At 46.9% G+C, this 22781-nt stretch overlaps 1 protein-coding gene across 1 annotated transcript in view; it reads right to left on the bottom strand.

The window, feature by feature from the left end:
* Positions 1–19190, bottom strand: part of syap1 (synapse associated protein 1) — a 33680-nt gene extending 14490 nt beyond the window's left edge. Inside the window, exons 1-6 of the mRNA XM_039745984.1 lie at positions 18815–19190; positions 13131–13249; positions 9797–9863; positions 9615–9688; positions 4654–4793; positions 403–560 (exon numbers count right to left, since the gene is read on the bottom strand). Coding sequence (XP_039601918.1) covers positions 403–560; positions 4654–4793; positions 9615–9688; positions 9797–9863; positions 13131–13249; positions 18815–19034 — 778 coding nt within the window. The 5' untranslated portion in view covers positions 19035–19190. The remainder of the gene's footprint in view (positions 1–402; positions 561–4653; positions 4794–9614; positions 9689–9796; positions 9864–13130; positions 13250–18814) is intronic.
* Between the last annotated feature and the right edge of the window lie 3591 nt (positions 19191–22781).

Genomic DNA, 22781 nt, shown 5'->3' with positions numbered 1-22781 from the left:
GTTAATGGCGGTTATACGTAGCACTCCAGGACAGGCGTCGTGTGTTCCCAGTGACGGCTTTGATTTCAGTCTTTTTATTTCTAGCATCTTGAATTCTTCCTCTGCTCTTCCTAAATCACTCGGCGCCTCCTTAAGTGGAGCACCTGAGGCTGACTGGGACGTTATGGAGTTCTTCTCGTGTGACTACCTGCTACGTTCGGTTTGGTAATTCATTTTCATGCTAACTGTTCCAAACGCACTTCACTACCCAATAAAAGATAAAGTATTAAACACCCCCCGCCCGCCACCCGCCACCATGTCTGTGATTTTCCTCTCGGCTTTAACCAGCAAGCTTTTTAAATGTTGCACTCACAAGCCACACAGTTAATGCAAACCAAGAAAAGAAAAGAGAAAACTGGGCACCTGTCAACTGCATGTCTTCGGCACCGATGCCATTCTTTGTCGCCTCCTCCTTCTTCTCGGCTGCTTGCTGCTGAGCTGCCAACGCGGTGAGCTGAGCCGACTGCTTAATTAAAGAGACGCGGTAAAAGTAATTCCTCCAGAAGACGTCCTCCTTCACACTGCAAAACAAAAAGTAGGGTCCCTTGATACCTGATTACTCAAACGCTGATCGCCGCATTTTCTGTGTTTGCCTTTCACTTCAGCTGTGCGTGTGGACACCATGGCAGAGGTGGGCCAAATGGGGATTAGCCCTCTACCCGTCTTCACTGCTTTAAGTGTGAGGAATTTCAGCACACGTGTGCCAGAGAGCCTTTAAAGATGGCCAGGTTTATGTGCCTTTATAAGATGAGGGCTCAGTGACTTACAGTTTGACGAGAATAACATCATTTAGAAAGGACTGGAGAAGGTTTACTACGTGCAGCACATTCAGCCAGTCAAAGGGCAAAAGTTGACTTGTCTCTGGTAGTCTGTGTGGCTTTAAGGCCCTCTCATTCCTCACCCTGTGACCTGGGGATGGAATAATGGTAATGTCCCTCTTGGGCACATTAAATGGAGACTAAGGGAGGGTAGTGACAGGAGGGGCATCTGGCCCCAGCTCCAATGTCCCCTTTGAAGGGGTGCCCAGACAACCCGGGTGAGCTAGCTCAGAAAATGGCTATTAAAAAGGGCAGAAGGCCTTCTATGCAGGCCTAACATCGTAGTCCTGGCATCAGTTTTAAAGACACCAGAATGGCCTCGCGTAAAGCAAAACGTGACCCAGAAATTAAAAAGCCAGCATCGGAGTTCAGCTCAAGTCACTTTGCACCCGTTCAGGATACTCCAGAAAAAGCCAAAAGGCCCTGCCATTCTGCTCAGTTCTTGGGGGGGCTGCAGAGGGGGCAGGTTTGTGTTCCAGTCAACTCTTGACCACTAAATGCACTCCGAAGTTAATTAAAAAGGCGGTAATTTGTCAGTTTCAAACTTCTTCATGTCAATCTAGAAATGCACCACGGGGCTGATTTGTTTGTTAAAAGGAACTGAACAAGTGTGACAAAGCCGCCCGATCTCTCCTTACAAAATAATAAAATAAAAATGTCAAATCATATGAAGTCAGCTGTTTGCTAATATCCGCAAGATCAGAACCGACAACGGAGTAGCAGCTCCTGTCATTAGCACCCACAAACTGACCAGAGCAGTCCTGCTCCTTGTTAAACGCCTCGTGTTATTTATTCCTTGGCCTTTTCCTACTCTTATTTTGCAGATACATTTCAGTGTGAGGTTTGTATTTTTGTTTTCGATAGACTTCAATAAACAGGAGTGTATTTGTCCTTTTTATTACTCTTTTTATTCAACTTGTCCTCAAAATTATATTCAAAGAATGACAACTAACAAAGGGGGCAGAAGCACTGCATGCTAAAGACAAGATGCTGTTTCAATAACATCTGAACCTGAGAACTCCTTAGCAGGTAATGGCTAAAAACAACAACAACAAAAATGATAAATGAATAAATAAATCAATAAATAAATAAATACTCTCTCTGTATATACAGTGGAACCTCGAGATATGAACAGCTCTGTATACAAGAAATTCAAGATACGAGGAAAGTATGAACGAAAAATTCGGATCTAAATACGAGCATTGGCTTGCGAAACGAGTCACGAGCCAGGCTGTGGTTATGCGTGACGCGTTTCCCGATCCGCCTCGACTCGGGGATTCACCCCAGCTGACGCTGCCAGCCCGTCAGCTCACTCAGTGTTCCTTGTTCTCCCGTAGCGTGAGGATCTACGTGTTTGTGCGCTTGTGATTTCATTGTTTCACTGTAGCAGTTCGCCGTATAAGCGTATCCAAAAATATCGCGGACATGCAGACGGAGAATAGGAGACGATTGCCCTCAAGAGGAGTACTAGGGTGTTGTACCGTGTTAGCCATTATGAATGTAGAGAAAAGCCAAGCAAATTGACACCTTTTATTGGCTAACTAAAAAGATTACAATATGCAGGCTTTGATTACATCTCGCCTGAAGAAGGGGCCCGAGTTGCCTCGAAAGCTTGCATATTGTAATCTTTTTAGTTAGCCAATAAAAGGGGTCATTGTGCTTGGCTTTTCTCTACCCTCAAGAGGAGAGAGAGAGAGGCACACGCGCGTGAGCGAACAAAATAAGGAGAGAGACGCGCACGAGAGAGAAGAACCATCAGCTCAGTCATGATCACATGACGCTCAGCAGACAAAATGTATCCATACTACTCGTTTTGCAAGACATCGCACGTTTTATCAAGTCAAAATTAATTAAAAAATTTAGCTTGCCTTGCAAAACACTCGCAAACCGAGGTTCCACTTGTATATATTATTTATCAGTGTTATTTGTTGGGAAAATTGATTTTTATGTTGATATTTTTGGGGGTGCGGAACGGATTAACTGGATTTCCATTATTTTCAATGGGGAAGTTTGTTCTAGATACGAGAAATTCGCTATACAAGCTCAGTGCTGGAACGAATTAAACTTGTATCTCGAGGTTCCACTGTATATCTATATCTCTGTATATAGGGTGCTCCAAATCTAATTATGCAATTTTCATTACACTACAACTTATTAAGTTTATTACATAGAAAATCACCCGAAAAGTCCTGGACCATCCAGAAGTGTGCGGACTGACAACACGAAGAACTGTCTTCACGCCAAACTGGAACCATCCCCGCATAAATCAAAGTCATCCAGACGATCTGGATTTGTATAATTAGATCTGGACCACCCTGTACATCTACCTATCTATCTATCTATCTATATCTATTTGTTTACAGTATACACTAGGGGGCTTCACCCCCTGCTTGCTTTGCTTGTCAACCCCCCGGCCTGCGCTATGCGCCACCCACTTCATGTCTCTGCCACTCGCATTTCACCAAACAACAAATCTTTTAATTCTCACGGATTCGCCTCTTCACTGAGAAGAAACACTACTTTTCCCGGATGGCAACACGAATTAGACGACGTACAAGTCTCCGACTTAAAGTTTAAATCTGAACAATATTTTCAATCTCTTTTCGCTGTTCCGTTATTTCACCGAGTAATAATTTCCGTTTGTTAGCACGAATGAGATCTTTCCTATCATTTTTTTGAGACTTTCAAATTTTGTACCTTAATTATCTTTAACCTGCTCTGCATGTGTACCATGCCAATGTTTTTGAATTCTTTACGATGTTCTACTTTGTCATCTACTCTTTGTCTTTTATTTCCAGCCCTGGGCGTCGTTAAATCTCTAGGCACAAAGTCTCGTCCCCAGGATTTTTTTATTATAATAGAGAGATATATGTATGTAAAGATTAGTAAAACCATGCAACACTCATTTCCTTCAAAACCCTACGCCATATATTATACATCTAAATGTAATTTTTTTCATCTTCATTAGGGCTTACAACTATGTATATATATATACATACATATATATACATACATATATATATATATATATATACATACATATATACATACATACATATATACATACATACATATATATATACATACATATATATATACACATATATATATATACATACATATATATATACATACATATATATATACATACATATATATACATACATACATATATATATACATATACATACATATCTACATATATACACACACAGATACTCTCACGTCAATACAACTAATTTAACGGTGCATGCATCAAACTAAATATTTCCTATAGATCCGCTCTGCTGAGAACAGCAGTAGTTCAGTTGTGTATTAGCAGTCGACAAGTAAAACCTCTAGGATGGCACACGCTTACAAATTGTAAAACTGCACAAACATTAAATTGCCAGCAAAATCCTGACTGCTGATCACTCAGGAGAAGTCGTATTCTGGAGGTAGATACTGGCGGTACTGCAGTGACGTTTATCTTTCCACGTTACGTTAATGTTGCATTTCTTTCTTTGTTGTAATGTTACCCTTGTAGTTGTTGTAAAGAGTATTGTGACCATAAAGGAAATTGGACTTAATGAAAATAAAAGGACCAACTCTGTTAACTCCGAAACCTTACATAACGACAGATTCTTCAATCCAGAAGCTAAATCGACCTGCCTTGTTTAATATTTGATAAACTGAGCTGCAGTACCAGGAGGATAAGCGTGAATTATTCGGTTTTTATAAAAGCGACACCAAAGTAGAGCTGAACAGTTGACATTTCTAGGTCTATACGACATGACATAACGATGGCGCAACTCACAGCTTTGGCACGAGGTCGAAGCGCATCCTGTTGAGAAGCTCATCTTCTTGCAGCATAACCAAAGCAATGGGGTACATCTGCTCAAAGTCGAACTGGAAGTGGACTCCAGCAGGAGGGTCTCGTAAGAAATTTCTTCTATCCTAAACCAAAGGGACATAACAATAAGGGCCATTTTTAAAACAAGTTACACATTCCTGCTCTTAGCCACTTATGATCTGCATCTTCAAAGTTAGAACTTAAGTCCATCATCCACATCCATTGTTTTGATTGTGTTTAAACATTAAATTGTGAATTACTGGACTTCAAACCCCACTTGGTGCTTCGTTCTGTGCCTCTGATGCAAGACGTGACCCTGAGGGAGCCTCTGTAAAGAGCTGTCTGTGAAGCACTGTGGGAAGGTGTCAGCTACATGCACGACTCAGGAGGCATACACGTGACATCACTTAGGACATTCTTGGTGGGTAAGGGGAAACATCAACCTCAACAGAGTCCAAACCTCAAGCAACTCCTAAAGCCTGCAGAGATGCTCTCCAAAGCTGTTGGCTGGAATCGAGTCCACCCTGTGGTGAAGAGCACTACATTGACGAAAAAAAGCAAGGCCACCGGGACAGACACGAGGAACACTGAAGTCTATGAATAAAGGGTGACTTCTGGTTGACACGTCTCTCACAGCTGACAAGTCTCAGATGGTAACCTGCATTTTTAACATAAGGGGTACAAAAGAGTGCTATGCAGGGGTCTTGCCTCAAGTCATAGTTTTTGTATATTTTCTTTAAATTGTGCTTGTTTAATTGTTCTTTATTAATCATTCATTAAATATTCCTCTTATGTATAAATTGTATAATTACTTTTGAGGGTGGTGGGGTGAGACCCTTGATTAAACTGCAGGCTTCAGGGTCATTCGGTGGGCTTCACAAAGGACTACTCCATCCAAATGTGATCTTTTCCAAACGTGACTTAGCCAGTATGGTTTGGAGGGACAGTGGAGAAAAAAATGTAATGATATGCCATCAGGGAGAACGATTTGTCTCATACAATGGACTTTAAGGGGGCCAACACAGAAGATCAGCAAACATTACTAAAAATCACAAGTTACTTATGCCACGTAATCAACACGTCAAGTATCCAGCTGTATGCTCAGAACATCCAAAACGCATGGATTTCTTTTTGTTAGAATACGCCAGTTTCCTCCCACAGTCCAAAGACATGCAGGTTGGGTGCATTGGCGATTCTAAATTGTCCCTGGTGTGTGCTTGGTGTGTGGGTGTGCGCCCTACCCAGGGTTTGTTTCCTGCATTGTGCCCTGTGTTGGCTGGGATTGGCTCCAGCAGATCCCCATGACCCTGTAGTTGGGATATAGCGGGTTGGATAATGGATGGATGGATGGATAATGTTAAATCAATAAGAGTAGTGCACACACATCAAGTGCATTCAAACAGACTCGGGCTCTGCCCCTCACTGATTGGTCAAGAGCCCTGTAAATCCAACAAGACAGCTGTGGAATTTTCTTTCATTTAAGACCACCAGTCACCTGCAGTTTGTTCAACTGTTTCATGGCCCCCCCGGTGCTACCATTTTTAGGTTGCTCACACAAGCTGGACAACACCATAAAATGTCTTGGAGGCTGCAGGCACATAAAGGGGCTTTCAGGCGTCGAGTTTCACGTGCCCGCACAAGCCAATGTTCGGTACTTGCTCTAACTTAAACTTTCTGCTCTGCAGTAAAGATGACTCTCAATTACGGAGAACAACAATGGTGGTCTAATTAAAGGGCAGTCAAAGTGGTCTGTGGCACGGGGCACCTTTAAAATAAATAATCAGGACCCGGATGGCATGCAGGTGTGCGCCAGTGTGTTTCACTCAGTGGTTAATTGGGGTACATGCAGATTATTCAGGCGCCTCAATTGTACCTCTGGTGGAGTGGCTTGTCACACCTGCACCCAATTAGTGAAGACCAATAAAAAGGCAGAAAGGGGAGACGAAAAACAGAAAAGAAACAAAAAAAGAGAAATGGAGGCTAAAGGACAGAGAAGAGGACAGAAGTGAGAGAGAGAGAGATGGTGCAAATAGAAGGATTTAGGAGTCGTAATGAACTTGATGCTATCAACTGCCAGTCAGTGTTCAGAAGCTACAAAAAGGACATAGCAGCACAAGAAAAGGTCCAGAGAAGAGCGACTGGTCTGATTCAGGGCTACAGGAGATGAGTGATGAGGAAAGATTAAAAGAGCTGAGCCTTTAAAGCAAAAGAAGATTAAGAGGAAACCTGATTGAAGTGTTTAAAATTATGATGAGAATTAGTACAGTGGATCGAGACTGTGACTGGGTTTGGGAGTCATAGTGGAGTCGACGCTATCAACTGCCAGACAGTGTTCAGAATCCATTAGGAAGGCTAACAGAATGTCAGGTTATATAGCGCCTTGATGTGTGGAGCACAAGTCACAGGAGGATCTGCTCAGTCTTTATAACACACTGGTGAGGCATCATCTGGAGTTCTGTGAACAGGTTGGGTCTCCATAAAGACATAGCACAAGAGAAGGTCCAGAGAAGAGCGACTAGGCTGATTCAGGGCTACAGGGGATGAGTTATGAGGAAAGATTAAAAGAGCTGAGCCTTTACAGGAGATGAAGAGAAGACCTGACTGAAATGTTTAAAATGATGAAGTGAATTAGTCCAGTGGATCGAGACGGTGAGTTTAACTCTTTCAGGGCTGATGTCGACTTTTGTCAAAAGAAGGAGTTGAGCATCGACTGTAACCTCTGACAAAACCAACCGTTACGTTGGGCTCTCATTGATAGAAGGAAAGTTAGATTCATCGGTTTGACCGAGATTCCCTGCGCTGTCGTGTAACAAAGCGCACACAATAAAAAAATGGCATGACATCTGGCAAGAGATCAAATCGAGTAGTCCATGGATGGTGCTTTGCCTATCTCTAAACTGGACTATGACTTGTCAGACTCAGATTTTGAAACAAGTGATCGAAAATGAATGTGAGGGTCCAGCTTCAGGTGATCGGTGCCCAGCTAGTTATGGTACTGACAATGTTTGCCAGGGAGGACTGCCACTTAACAATGATAAGGTGACGTAGAAACCAGATTGTAATGCACTGTGACCATGACCACTGCTGCTGTCCCAGCCACGTGAAGATAGCCTGGCAGCAAACTTGACAAACTGGCAGCCACAGCAAGGAGCAACAGACGTTTCAGGTTGATTTCGGTGTGAAAGCATAATTTTTTGGAAAAATATTCAGCCCTCAAAGAGTTAAAATGAGGGAAAGAGCGTATGGCTGGAGCTCAAGGGGGACTGAAGGTTGCTTCTGTTGAGAAGCCAGGGAACAGCATCAACCACAATACTCCAGAGAACTCCCCCACAAGGCTGTGGATGGCAGGGGGACTCAAAGAGAGTGGAGACTCGGTGTTCCCCCATGCAATGCCAGGGGATTGGCGGCAGGGAGACGGGCAGGATTAGAAGGTTGCTTGCGCCTATTTGAAGACATCTCGAAGTGCTGCAAGATCCCAGTAGGATAAGCCGGAGAGATGGGGGGCACCAGGACTTGTAAGTGTTAACAGTCAGCGTCCTGCCATGGAGTTTTAACCTCATTTTAAGGATATTTATTTATTGGGTTTTAAACCTCCACTGTCACTTAACGTTTAGGGATTTTTTGAAGTTTTGACTGAACTGCACTATTTATTTGGACTCTTTGATTTGTTTTGATGGTTTTTAATAAAAGCACTTTGTCACTTTTGCACCTACCCCTTTGTCTGGACACACGTGTCCTCACCTGCCCAGCTCATCTCAATTATGTTAGATGGTGGTGGGTTCAAGAGGCTCCCGGTAGCATGGAATCATCCCGCACTGTCACAGTGGCCTTCCTGTCATGTTAGAAAATGCATTTTATGACGCTAGAGCCTTTTGTTTATTGTGCCCACTCTGTCAGGGGTCTCAAAGCTGTTCTTTACTGTGTCTTTGGCCAATTTGGTACCACCCTAAAACGTGTGCTGTCGACCAGCCGCCAAGTCCTATTCTAAGATTCTAATCTCTGGCAATTATCAATAGAACAGTGTTAGGACTCGTGTTATTTACGTTCCAGAATCAGCGAGCTGTGATTTAGCTGAACGTTCTCCACATCCACTGGTTGTATGTAAAGTTGGTGCGTTCAATTCAATTAGAACAATTAGAACGGCCATGAAGCAGATTTTCAATATTTTACTTTTGAGTCAAAAACCTGCCAATCTGTGTGATATTGGCTCCCATAACACTGCTTTATGGACAGCTGCATTCATATCTCAGCTAGGAGAGATCATCCAGAGTTATCAGCGAGCTGTGATTTAGCTGAACGTGTTTAGCTCCACATCCACTGGTCTGACTTTCAGAAGGGCACGCCACACTGATCTGGTCAATATGGAGGGTTTGGGCCCGTGGATGTTTGTATTTTCCTAGCAACATTCAATTCATTTCTTATCGCTTTTCTACTCATCTTCGCCACTGAGCGAAGAGTATGAGATGTGCTGCTTTCTGAAGACCCTGCAGCTTGAGGATGTGTTCATGGTGAAGGTTTGCAGCACACGTGATATCCCTGGCATCATTTGGTTTTCTTTATTAACACATGTGTAGCTAAACACTAAGGTAGGCCTCAAGTTCATTTTTCTCCCACCTTTTCCTCTCAGTGACAAAGAATAAGATGGATCAGAAGATGAACGATTCCATGGTTAAGCTAAAGTAACTGCTTCATGGACACGTCACTACTTCTGCTTAACCAGACTAACAGTTTCAAGATGACATGGGTTTTCATGAACAAAGATGACCTCGACTGTGTCACGTTTAGAACGGGTGCCAGAGTTTGAAGTACAAAGCAAGGGGGCAGCCTGGGGTGACCGCTGACTCCACTCTGGTCTGTTTCACGATGATCACCCAAAAGCCCCCCAACCCCAACGATAGCGCCGCTTACGGACATTAGACACTCACGGCAGATAAGGCCAGGATCTGCTGCTGAATCGTTTCTTCTTCACTGTATCCTACCCAGGGGGGCACAGCTGTATCTGTGAAAAGAATTACACACGAAAAATTACAAAACAGAACATAACCTGTTAGGCTTGAATTCAGAAAAGCTAAGAGAAAGAGCTCCACGTTAGACACTGCAGACATACCTTGCTTTCTCAAATGCTTTTCACTGACAAATTTCTCTTGCTCCTTCTGAAAATCACCTAATATTGTCTGAAAGGACGATAAAAAAAAAATTAATAACAACAACAATCAGTCAAATGTTTAAATTACACAGAAGTACTTACTTGATCAAATCTCAACATTTCTGACAACGACATACTGGAAGGCAGGTAACCAGAGAAAACACTTCCTGCTGTGATGAGTCAGGCCTGAGCAAAGCCAACCAAACCACCAAAACGTGGCGACAGGAACACTGAGGGCATTATAGGTGGCCTCGCAGCTGACCGTGCTTGGCTATTACCTTCTTCCTAACCTCCTCACACAACTCCCTGCTTTTTTTTTTTTTTTTAACTTCTTCAACAGGTTTGACCACCCTAACCCACTCTCACCTCGGAGTACTGCACCCTCCACCCATCCTTCTGTTGATACCAGCATAGGTGAGACATCCCCACCCACAATTACAGCAGTGCAGGTGAGCAGAGAGCTGAGGAGACTTCGTGCCAGCAAAGCAGCGGGTCCAGATGGAGTATCGCCACGACTGCTGAAGGCCTGGAACAGGGGAGAGTCCCGAGGCTTTGGAAGACATCTTGTATCACCCCAGTCCCAAAGGTATCACATCCTAGTGAGCTGAGCGACTTCCGGCCTGTTACTCTGACGTCACATGTGATGCAAACCATGGAGCGGCTGCTGCTTCACCACCTGAGGCCACAGGTCCGCCACACCCTCGACCCTCTGCAGTTCGCATACCAGGAGAAGGTGGGAGTGGAGGAGGCCATCATCTACATGCTACACCGATCCCTCTCCCACTTAGACAGAGGCAGTGGTGCTGTAAGAATTATGTTTCTGGACTTCTCCAGCACCTTCAACACCATCCAACCTCTGCTCCTTAGGGACAAGCTGGCACAGATGGCAGTAGATTCACACCTGGTGCCATGGATTGTGGACTATCTGACAGACAGACCTCAGTATGTGCGTCTCGGGAACTGCAGGTCTGACATTGTGGTCAGCAGCACAGGAGCGCCGCAGTGGACTGGACTTTCTCCGGTCCTGTTCAGCCAACATACATCGGACTTCCAATACAACTCGGAGTCCTGCCACGTGCAGAAGTTCACTGACGACACTGCTATGGTGGGCTGCATCAGGAGTGGGCAGGAGGAGGAGTATAGGAACCTAATCAAGGACTTTGTTAAATGGTGCGACTCAAACCACCTACACCTGAACACCAGCAAAACCAAGGAGCTGGTGGTGGATTGTAGGAGGACCAGGCCCCTCATGGACCCCGTGATCATCAGAGGTGACTGTGCAGAGGGTGCAGACCTATAAATACCTGGGAGTGCAGCTGGATGATAAACCGGACTGGACTGCCAACACTGATGCTCTGTGCAAGAGAGGACAGAGCCGACTATACTTCATTAGAAGACTGGCGTCCTTCAACATCTGCAATAAGATGCTGCAGATGTTCTATCAGACGGTTGTGGCGAGCGCCATCTTCTACGCGGTGGTGTGCTGGGGAGGCAGCATAAAGAAGAGGGACGCCTCACGCCTGGACAAACTGGTGAGGAAGGCAGGCTCTATTGTAGGCACGGAGCTGGACAGTTTGACATCCGTGGCAGAGCAACGGGCGCTGAGCAGACTCCTGTCAATCATGGAGAATCCACTGAGCAGGATCATCTCCAGACAGAGGAGCAGCTTCAGAGACAGACTGCTGTCACCATCCTGCTCACTGACAGACTGAGACCCCACACTATGTGCCTGTGGGGGGGTTTAGCTGGTAAACGTTAACATTATATAAAGTTATTGTCTGTTATACCTGCATTGTTATCACTCTTTAATTTAATATTGTTATTATCAGTATGCTGGAGTTTGTGAATTTCCCCTTGGGATTAATAAAGTGTCTGTCTGTCTGTTTATCTATCTATTAAACGTAGAGCCTAATTTCGTCTTTCTAACGCGGAGGCCAACTCAGAACACACTGCAGTTTTGGGGGGTTGGGCTCCTGAAAGTCAAAAATCGGCTCATAAGCCTTTCATCAAAATGGGCAGATAAGTCCGACCAGTCCCTCAAAGCTCGTTCCTCTCATATGTCACCATCTGCAAGGTCTTCAAGTAGCGCCGAACCGTTGGGCTATGAAGAGGCTGCAGGCCATGCGATTTACAGCTCTCCGTATGCAGGGAGTGAGTGACGTCGGGGTTTTCACTGCACTTTTATTCTGACCCTGAGAAGTGACGACAGGTAGCCGATATAAACGGACGAAAAAAACAAAAAGCTCTTTAGTGCAAATACACAGCATTGGCCTTCCGAGAAGGGAACTCAAACAGAGTCAGTGCAGCATATTCATCACTTTTGAGGTTTAATACGCTTGTCACGTCAGCAGCTTGGTGATACACGCCAGAGTCGTCATTTAGGTGTTCTGGCTGCATTTCCCTTCTGGTGCCGTCAATTACCCGTTTCTTTGAAATGTTGAGTGCACGGGGTTCGGAGTTGCCGTAAATATTCACACGTTCTTCCATCAGTTTTTCTTTTTTAAATACTGACTTTGGCGTGGAAAGCTGTGCACACATTACACATTTTGAGCCTCTTTTTGTGCGCTCGCTAGTTTTATAAATCTGACCACTGGTACTAAACACCTCCTTGGCTGAACAAAAAATAAACTGAAATGGGCCCGAGTCTGCCCTCTAGGCGGTTCATTAGTACTTCGCTATTGAAGTGACAGCAAATCACTTCCGTCCTTCTCCTGGCGTCCTCACGAGGTGCCATGTCAGTTGAAGTTCCACTCACAGAGAGAATGTCACAGACGTGGCTCTGAGGACTGACACTGAAGAGCTCAACTCGGTGGTCCATCCATCCATTATCTAACCTGCTACATCCTAACACAGGGTCACGGGGTCTGCTGGAGCCAATCCCGGCCAACACTGTGCGCAAGGCAGGAAACAAACCCTGGGTAGGGCGCACACCCACACACCAAACACACACTAGGGACAATTTAGAATCGCCAATGCACCCAACCTGCATGTCTTTGGACCGTGGGAGGAAACCGGCGTATTCTAACAAAAAGAAATCCATGCGTTTTGGATGTTCTGAGCATACAGCTGGATACTTGACGTGTGGATTACGTGGTATGAGTAACTTCTGATTTATCACAGAAAACAAATGGCTAACCATAAGCTTACCCAGAATGCACATCTGAAACAAGGAAGCACAAAGTGTAATGAAAGAAGCAGACCAATAAGACCCCCGTATTTCTGAGACCCGCTTCAGTGGGCCGAGTCACACATCAGGACCATTGGAGACAGAAACTGACAAAAGTCGCCAAGCTACCTTGTCAATAATCAGGTCGATTTTTCCTTCCTCCACAGACTTCTTAATTGTCTGCGCCGTCTCTGCCACAGAGTCGGAAATTTTCTTTGTGGCACTGCTGGCAAAATTGAAGAGATAGCCTGCAAGAGAGAGAGCAGAAGACATTAATAAAAATGAGATGGTGGATATGAAAATTCTCAGACGGGGTTAGAGTGACGGGTCACGTTCTTAGTTTTCCAAAGTACTTTATTTTAATATGACGATACAGATACACCTCGACCTGTGACCACCTGACGCACACCCACCTTGCACTTACGACGGACGTCCCAAAGGGCATTCACACACACGCACCAAGCCTGCCAGCAGTAGAACGACGGGGTCACAGAAAAGGAAGAGGAAGACGATAAACGTGGATACCAAATTGAAAGTCAGTCAGTCATTTTCTAACCCCTTAGTCCTGAACAGTCACGGGGTCTGCTGGAGCCTATCCCAGATAGCCCAGGGTGCAAGGCAGGAACAAAGCCAGGACAGGGCGGCAGGCCATCGCAGGGCAAACACACACACGGGCCAATTTAGTGTCACCAATCCACCTAACCTGGACGTCTCGGGACTGTGGGAGGAAACCTACGCAGACACAAGGAGAACATGCAAACTCCACGTAGGGAGGACCCCAGACGCCACCCCTGGCCTCCTTACTGCAGGCAGCAGCGCTCCCACTCCACCACCGTGCCGCCCTACAGACTGAACGTTAGAACACAAAACAAAGCTGCAAATTTGGAATATCAGGTCAGGTTGGGGAGCATCAACTGTCACAGCATGTTGTCACACCCACCACACGATGAACCAGCTTGGGAGAAGACACGCGGTCCAGTCCCACCCTCCGGAAATGACCCTCTATCTGCCACAGCCAGGAGGTAGGTGGGCATCCCCTTGGCCTGGTCTAGCCACTTAGGTCCTCAAAAATGAAGGTCCTGTGACCCTGATCACCCTCTGGGATCCGCGCCACATGGCCGTCTTCATCTCAGGTCACTGGATGGCATCCATGTCTCACAAACAGGGAGCACCAGGACTCTAAAGACTTGGACCTTTGATATCAGGACCACCACACACCCCTTTAAAGTGACCTCATGACCCCCCATGTTCTCCCAATCCATCCACTGACTTCATAGAAGAGTGACCAGAGTCACATGAATGGCACTCGAGGTCGACACTCTCTCCGCAGACAGACAGACACGGCTGATGTGCCCAAGAGGTCATTAAAGGCCTGGCTCTTGGCGTTTACCAGGACCCTCACAAGCCCAGAACCTCAGACCCCTCACTCAGTCTCTCGAGAGCCCCAATCAGAGCCTCCATTGAAGATCACAGCTGCTGGACCCCACCACCCTGACCAACACCCAGTCCATAGAAGCACTGAAGCGAGTAGGAGCAGCACAGACCCCTGACCACACGGCATATGGCGGCTGTAATACATCAGCTGTGCATCGGCCCATTCGAGGGCATCAACGATCCTGAGGGATGAGGAGCGAATACCCAAAGCTGCCAAAGGACCTTCTCCTGTGAAAGCAACAACTCTGACAAGGAAACAGACAGGACCAGTTCAGAGCCAGGAGAAGCTGCGGTCTACTAGGACTAGAGAGCAGACCCCGACCCTGACCCTGAACCTTGGTCCGTAAGTGCAGACGTCCGTTTTGGAATTTGTGCACATCAGAGAGCAGCCGTCGCCCCGCGGCTCCACCTGGGAATTAGCCAAACGGGACAGTGAGGAGGACCCTGACCGACTCCCCACTCCTGACGTCCCACCTCGGCCCGCAGCCTCTCGCTCAGATTAACGCGACTAAATCGCTCCTGCAGTCGAGCTACGACACTCGGGGCGACGAGAGAAGTCGCAAAATCAACCGGAACGTTCAAGGAAATTAGAGAAGAAAACCCGATCTCAATCCGTGAAGTAGTTCTCTCGTGAAAAGCAGACAGACAGACAGACAGACGTGAAGAGTGCCATTTTAGTATGGAGAGCGCTCGCTACAACGAGGTACACATTCAGTGACAGCGTCCGAGTGCGTATGCTGTATGAAGTTCAAGCAGCTGCTGCCAACACCAGGGAATCTACCAGACCCAGGCAGTCACGGCGGGCACCCTGTGGACGTTCAGCATCACCCGCGACATTTTGGATTCACTTTTTAAACACTGTAGCGTACGCATACAGCACTGTGACAGACAGGACTTCTCAGGGGCAGCTGCTTGGCACGTTAGCTTTGTGTGACTTGGCAGCACCGTATGCCGTTTACGACGTCCTTCTGTCGGCGACTCTGTCAGGTTAAGCTCCTCTGTAACACGAGAAACAAAATGAACACATGCGGGTGGACAACATACATGTGCCAGGGGTTTGGAGGAGGAGGAGCCTCTGGGGTGGGGCGCCACCTACTGGCTGGCACTTGCCATGCACGTACTAATAGTGCGCACCACACGCTGTGAACGTGAACCCTGCCGCTCAGATGGACGCCTGCCCTTAGCGTGTCAATGAGCCACCACAAGGCTCAAGTGCGCGGCCCTCCTCCCGTGTCTGCCAATTACGGGCTCGGTCGGCACGAACGCCGATAAACCCGAGGCTGCGAAATATTCAACTCAAAAGCTCAACCCCGGCTGAGTGAGCGAGAGCGTCTTCTGGAAGTGGCTTATTTAAGAACATTTGAGCAAAAACACGGATCATGTGACACACTTTCATGGACCGTACGGTAAACTGGCGTAATAAAAACTCTAAAAAAAAGACCAAAGAAATGATCTTTGATTTTAAGAGGCAGAAATCTGTGTGCTCATCCATCGTTGTTTTAGGGGAGAAGGCAGAAACAGCGAATGAACCGACATGACAATCTTAACAGGAACGCAAAGACAAAAGTAAAAGACAATACTCTCTGACCACAATCAGCGCTGGTTCCTCCAGGCCAAGAAGACCCCGTATTTCTGAGACCCGCTTCAGTGGGCCGAGTCACACAGAAACTGTCACCAGTCGCCAAGCTACCTTGTCAATAATCAGGTCGATTTTTCCTTCCTCTACAGACTTCTCAATTGTCTGCGCCGCAGACTCGGACGTTTTCTTGGTGGCAGACAAGGAGCTCATGCCGCCCTTTTATCTCAGTCTGATCCCGTCTGTCCTCACGTTCACTTTCACTGCCTGGTTCAGTGGTCTGACAAAGCACAATGTAAAGAAGACCGAGGGGCAGACGTGGACGGCTTGGGAGGACAGCACTAAAGAAAGTGGAACTCATGTCAAGGGAGGACAGACACATCCGTTACACGCAGAGAAGGAGGGTCGCTCTGAAAAGCCTTTCTTCTGAGTGCAATAGGATTTTATGATAGTGTGTGCCCTGCCTAGTGCCCGGTGTTGGCTCCAGCAGACCCCCCGTGACCCTGTAGTTAGGACATAGCGGGTGGAAGATCAGAGAGCGACTGAAGTCTGACACCTAATGTGTAACCGTTTTGGGTAAAAATGCACTCTCAGTACTGCCTTACCTTTGCCTGTCTTGTCTCGGCCGCTCCGTTCTGTTATTAGATGCAACTGGGAAGGCAAACGTCACATTTTTGGGAGTAAACTCGACTACATAGAGAAACCCTGAGCCCCGATTTTCTTTTTGCTTCTTCTTCTCCGATCTGCGTCTCCATTGATGCCCTCGGCTTCAGGAATTCTGTGATCTCCGTTCTTCATTAAAACACGAGATGAACTTTTCTCAGCTCTCACTACGCCGAATGTGGCGCGGGTGACGGATCACAGATATCTGTACCTTATAGCGGGCGGGTATGCCAACTCCAGGCCTGCAGGTTTTCATCCCAACCCTTTTCCTACTCCGTTTTCACTGCTAATTCACTCCTTCCCTCTTCACTTTGATGGCCCGTTTTTAAGAGTTCACTCCTCTGAACCGATTTCTTTTCTTCATTAAATGGCAGCCAAACGGAAATGAGACGTGAAACGAGCCGACAGGTGACCAGCTAAACTGGGGCTTCAAACTCCAACCAGTTTGTTAATGAGAAGCCAGTTATTGGATTCAATGGCCTGTTGCTGCTCTCATTCTGACACAGCTGACATTTCCAAAACTGTCCACTTTTCTGTTCTTTCGAAGATGTTGTGGACGAAGTCGAGCCAACAGCGGGCAGACACCAATTCAAACAAGCACAATTCTTTATGTCTTCATACTTGGCGAGTAGAGGGTCTTTGCCTTACAGAGACTTAGTACAAAAAGCCCCCTCATAGGGGGGTGAGTTGCATTTTATAAGAGAGATCGTCAATGAAGTGGTTAGAAAAAATAAGCTCCGTTTCATCCAAAGGTCACAGAACTTTCTTACACAATTTGTTGATTACAACGGAAAGCAGAAATTCTCGTCGTTTCTTATATTTTTAATTAAGCTGATCAGAACACTTGCCATACGTTTGGCATCTTAATTGGACGATAAAGTAGCCAAGAGCTGCACTCCACACTGGCAGCGCCACTCTATGTAAGCCCACTTACTTTTATCTGTTATAATAATACTTAGCCATACAGAGAACAGGCAGATTTTCATACAGAAGCTAGCAATCGATTTTAACTTCCATTCCACAGTGTTTTGGTGCCCCAAGAGATCAGCCGTACGGAGACCTCCACCTTTCTTTATTTTCAGGTGAGCTGGTCATGTGGCGGCTCGTTTTGGGGCTCATTATTGTTTGGCTTCAAATTGAGGAAAAAGAAACAACGAAGAGGTCAAGTTAATTAAAACGAAGGCAAAACAAGTTAATTAGCAGCAAAAACTAATCGCTGATCAAGGAGGTGGTTAGAATGAAAACCTGCGGCCACTGCAGCCCTCCAGGACCGGAGTTGGGGACCCCTGCCTTACAAGGTTTACAAATTGAGGCCACAGCCGAGGACTTTGTCTGCCATTGTTGCGCTTCACTCAGCGTCCAGTTACACTCCCTTTACTAACAGTGATGCCCACTCCTGCCTCTCCGGTGGCCTGGCAGCGCACCTCGGTGTCCTCCTGGAGATGTTGCAGGTGATGGGGGACATCTTTTTCTTAGACCCAAAGGAGCGTCAGAGAATGGATGGATTTGTATCTACGGGTAGCCTCCTCTCGGCTCTCCTGCCCCACATGCCAACCCCACACGTCTGCCTGGTGTGCTCTACAGAAATGAGCGCTGCTGTTGTTACGGTGGGCTTCGTGCACTGCTGCATCTCCCCGAGGTCTCCTCCGTCACCGCGTCATTTCTGTTGCCTCATCGCTCCCAATCTATGAAGGGGGCCTAAGCGATGACACCCCAGTATCCCCCTTAAATAAACGGTGACTTCTGATGATTTGCAACAGTGGAGGTTCGCTCGGCTCCATTTCTCTGGCTATTCCGGTTGGAGCGCTGGCTTTCTCGGGGTCACACAGTGGAATCTGAACCCACCACCTCTGGGCTTGAAGTCCAAAACGCCATAAACACTACGCCACCCTGCCTGGGTATCAGCCAGGGCTTAGCGAGCTTCAGGGACCTCGGCCGGGGGCTTCAGGTCGATACCAAGACTTGGAGGATCTCCAACTCCGACCCCTCCGTCCAAAGCGACGCCCGATTTTTATTTTTTCGTTTTTGCCCCACGGCCTCTCCACCGTCCACTGGCCTCCACCGTGTCTCTCTACGCGCTCTTGGCCACCCGAGCAGCGCCCCGTCCGAGCAGCCCCCCGGCGGCAATCCACGCACTCACCGCCGAGACCTTTGGCCTGCTGCATTAGCTCCTGAGTGGCGGCCGCCGCCTCGTTCTCCTCTGTCTCGTCCGCCACCTGCTCCTCCTGCCGCTGGCCGTCTGACGGCTGCTTCTCTGCCGACTGCCGAGCGGGCTGCACATCGCTGTCGTCGCTGACGGCGTTCTCCGTCTCCACACTCGGAGGTTCCAGGCCCAGCCAGGTTCCCCAACTCCGGAACATCTCGCGTGTCGCCGTGGACTTTTCGTTTCCCCCTTTTCTGTCTTTCTTTCTCTCTCTCTCTCTCTCTCTCTTTTAACGCTACGGTCCAGAGATGACGGCGGGGAGGTTGCTTGTTTACTTCCGCCACGTCCAACTCGTCACTAGGAACCAAATATCACGTCCGCGTTTCAGCACGGAAGACGAGGCCGACCGGACATGCGGCTCAGTACCGTCACGGGACAGAAGAGGGCGCTGCGGGATTTTTTTCTTTCAATTAAATTCTTTATTCACAATTATATAAGTAGATACAAACGTACAAATAACAATAATAAAGATGAACAGCCAATTATCCTAAATGACAATTGAACTGGGGATACATAAACATTACGTATAAAAAAAACATTATTAGAAGTTAAGCCATAAGGAGGGATTCTGTATCACAAGAGAACAATCTAAATGTGGGGTGGCACGGTGGCGCAGTGGGTAGCGCTGCTGCCTCCCTGTGTGGAGTTTGTATGTTCTCCCCGTGTCTGCGTGGGTTTCCTTGGGGTACTCTGGTTTCCTGCCACAGTCCAAAGACATGCAGGTGAGGTGCATTGGCGATTCTAAATTGTCCCTAGTGTGTGCTTGGTGTGTGTGTGTGTGCCCTGCAGTGAGTTGGCACCCTGCCCGGGATTGGTTCCTGCCTTGCACCCTGTGTTGGGTGGGACTGGCTCCAGTAGACCCACGTGACATTGTAGTTAGGATATAACGGGCTGGACAATAGATGGATGGATAATCTAAATTTCGGGTTTGTGTTTATGGCTCTAGCTTTATGAATATGAGATTTACCCGAGAGACAGAGAAGTGTTAAGGTGTTATCCAAATCAACCTCACTTCTTTAAGTATCCATAATAAACACTGCATTTTCAGAAATCTGTACAAGTTTATAGAATCAACCAAACAACAGAGCAGCAACCTCGGACCTAAAAGGGCGCAGCTATTAAATAAATCAACGATTAACGGTGTCTTTATTTCAAAATGAACACAAAGGAGACCCATCATTACAAACTTTACTTATCTGTTTGTTATATGGATAATAACAGTAAAGTATTTGAAAATGAATATCCTAGACTTTATTGGGGACAACAAATTGATATGAGATAATCCACATATGGGCAGCACGGTGGCACAGTTGGTAGCACTGCTGCCTCGCAGTTAGGAGACCCGGGTTCGCTTCCCAGGTCCTCCCTGTGTGGAGTCTGCATGTTCTCCCCGTGTCCGCATGAGTTTCCTCCCACCGTCCAAAGACATGCAGGTTAGGTGGATTGGAGATTCTAAATTGTCCCTGGTGTGTATCCTGCGGTGGGTTGGCGCCCTGCCCGGGGTTTGGTTCCTGCCTTGCGCCCTGTGTTGGCTGGGATTGGCTCCAGCAGACCCCTGTGACCCTGTGTTCGGATTCAACAGGTTGGAAAATGGATGGATAATCCACATATTACTCAAGTTTGACTTGAAGTATAGAACCTCCCATTTAACATTAGTGACTGAGGTTCAATGATCCAAAATGACATCGTATCTGATGAAGTAGTGGTGACAGCCGTGGCCCAAACTTTGGAGAATGACACAAATATTCATTTTCACCCAGTTTTATTCGTCACACACACAGAGCTATACAGTCGTGGCCAGACGTGCTGAGAAGGACCCGAGTGTTGGTGTTCACAGAGTCTGCTGCTTCAGCGTCTGTAGATCTTTGTGTCAGATGTTTCTGAAGTAGAACTCCAAGTAGTTCAGAAGTTTCAAAGGCTTTGATTGACAATGACATGACGTTTATGTGGCGCAGACTCCAGATTTGCAGTGCTGGCCCTTCTTTCTTTTTCTGTAATCCCCCTGGCAGGCTGTCTGTCAATCAACTTCTGGGCCCAATCCTGACTGATGGCAGCTGCCCATTCTTGCACAATCAATGCATGGAGGGAGTTTGTCAGAATTGGTGGGTTTTTGTTTGTCCACCCGCTGCCCCTTGAGGATTCACCACAAGTTCACAATGATATTGAGGTCTGGGGAGTGTCCTGGCCATGGACCCCAGATTTCTAGTTCTCATTTTGGCCTTATGGCCCGGTGCTCCATCATGTTGGTCACCAAATTGTTCTTGGATGGTTGGCAGAAGTTCCTGATGGTTGATGTTTTGGTCCCATTCTTTATTCAAGGCAGTGTTTTTAGGCCAAATTGGGAGTGAGAAGCAACCCCACGTGACATGAATGGTCTCAGGATGCTTTACTGTTGGCCTGGCACAGGACTGATGGTAGCGCCGCTCACCTTTTCTTTTTTCTGGATGCCCTAAACAATCAGAAAGGGGATTCATCAAAGCATCCCAGAATGTCAGTCTGTCCCTGATGGTTTCCTTGGTATCTTTGCTGCCCTTATTGACACCCACCAGGCCATCCTTCAAAAGTCTTCACCTTATTCACACCTGCCTGCCATCATTCCTGAGCCCGCTCTGCCCTGGTGGTGCCTAAGAACACAGCCCTGAATAAAGAATGGGACCAAAACATCAACCGAGAGCAACTTCTACCAACCATCCAAGAACACTTTGGTGACCAACATGATGGAGCACCGGGCCATAAGGCCAAAGTGAGAACTGAGTGGCTCGAGGAACAAAACATTGAAATTTGGGGTCCATGGCCAGGAAACTCCACAGACCTGAATATCATTGAGAAGGTGGGTGGACAAACAAAAACCCACCAATTCTGATTCTGCAAGAAGGGGCCGCCATCAGTCAGGATTTGGCCCAGAAGCTGATGGACAGACAGCCTGCCAGGGTGAACTGCAGAGGTCTTGAGAAAGAAAGAAAGAAAGATGGGCCAACACTGCAAATATGTCATTGTCAATCATTTACTCTTCCTTATGTATTCTTCATCTCTCCTCATCACATGTCCGTATCACTTCAGTCTACTTTCCTGCCCTTTCTTAGATGTCCCCCCACTGTTGATGTACCTCTGGTGGTCTCATTCCTTATTCTGTAACTCCACATTCTTACTTCTGCCACATGTAACTTCTTCTCCCCATTCTGCTCACGTCTCAGCTCCATACGTCATTGAGGGTCTCACCACTGTCTTAGAAGCACGACCGTCCCCTTAATGCTTCATCCCTTCTTCTAATTGTTTCATTCACACAGCACTCTGGAGGTCATCGCCGCATCTAATTCTCCATCTTGAGCTACCACTGATCTGAGATAGTTAAACTTCTCCACTCTTTATAATGGCAGGCTCACTTGTGACTCCTGATCCTCATTACACCTCCGACATTCTGTCTTCTTCTTCTTCCTATTTATCTTCAGTTTCCTATTTTTCTAATTCCTTCCTCCATTCCTTCAGCTTCCTCTCCACTTCCTACTCTACAGAACACAAACGCCTGCGCCAAGGGGACTGATCTTTAATCCCTTGAGTCAGCACATCCAGAACCAGATCAAAGAGGTCAGGACTTCAAGAAGACCCCTGGGGTCTTGTCTGTTACCCCAAACTCGGATCCTGACTGCCTCACGCATATCCTGGACGATCCTCACACACTTCTCTGGTCCTCCTTTCTCTCTCATGCACCTCCAGACCTGTCGATGTGGCACCTTCTCCAAATCAATGACCACTATATGCAGGTCTTCCTGTTTCTCTCGATGTTTTTCTATGGGTGGTCTCTTCCCTAAGCCTTCTCTCTGTGTGCCATCAGCTTTATCCCTCAGTAGTTTCCACATTCCTGAATGTCGCCCCTTCACCTTCTGAAGGGGCCCAATCCCCCCTG

The sequence above is a fragment of the Polypterus senegalus genome, chromosome 2, assembly GCF_016835505.1.
Source record: "Polypterus senegalus isolate Bchr_013 chromosome 2, ASM1683550v1, whole genome shotgun sequence".
Lineage (NCBI taxonomy): Eukaryota > Metazoa > Chordata > Cladistia > Polypteriformes > Polypteridae > Polypterus > Polypterus senegalus.
This window is presented reverse-complemented; position numbering and strand designations above follow the sequence as displayed.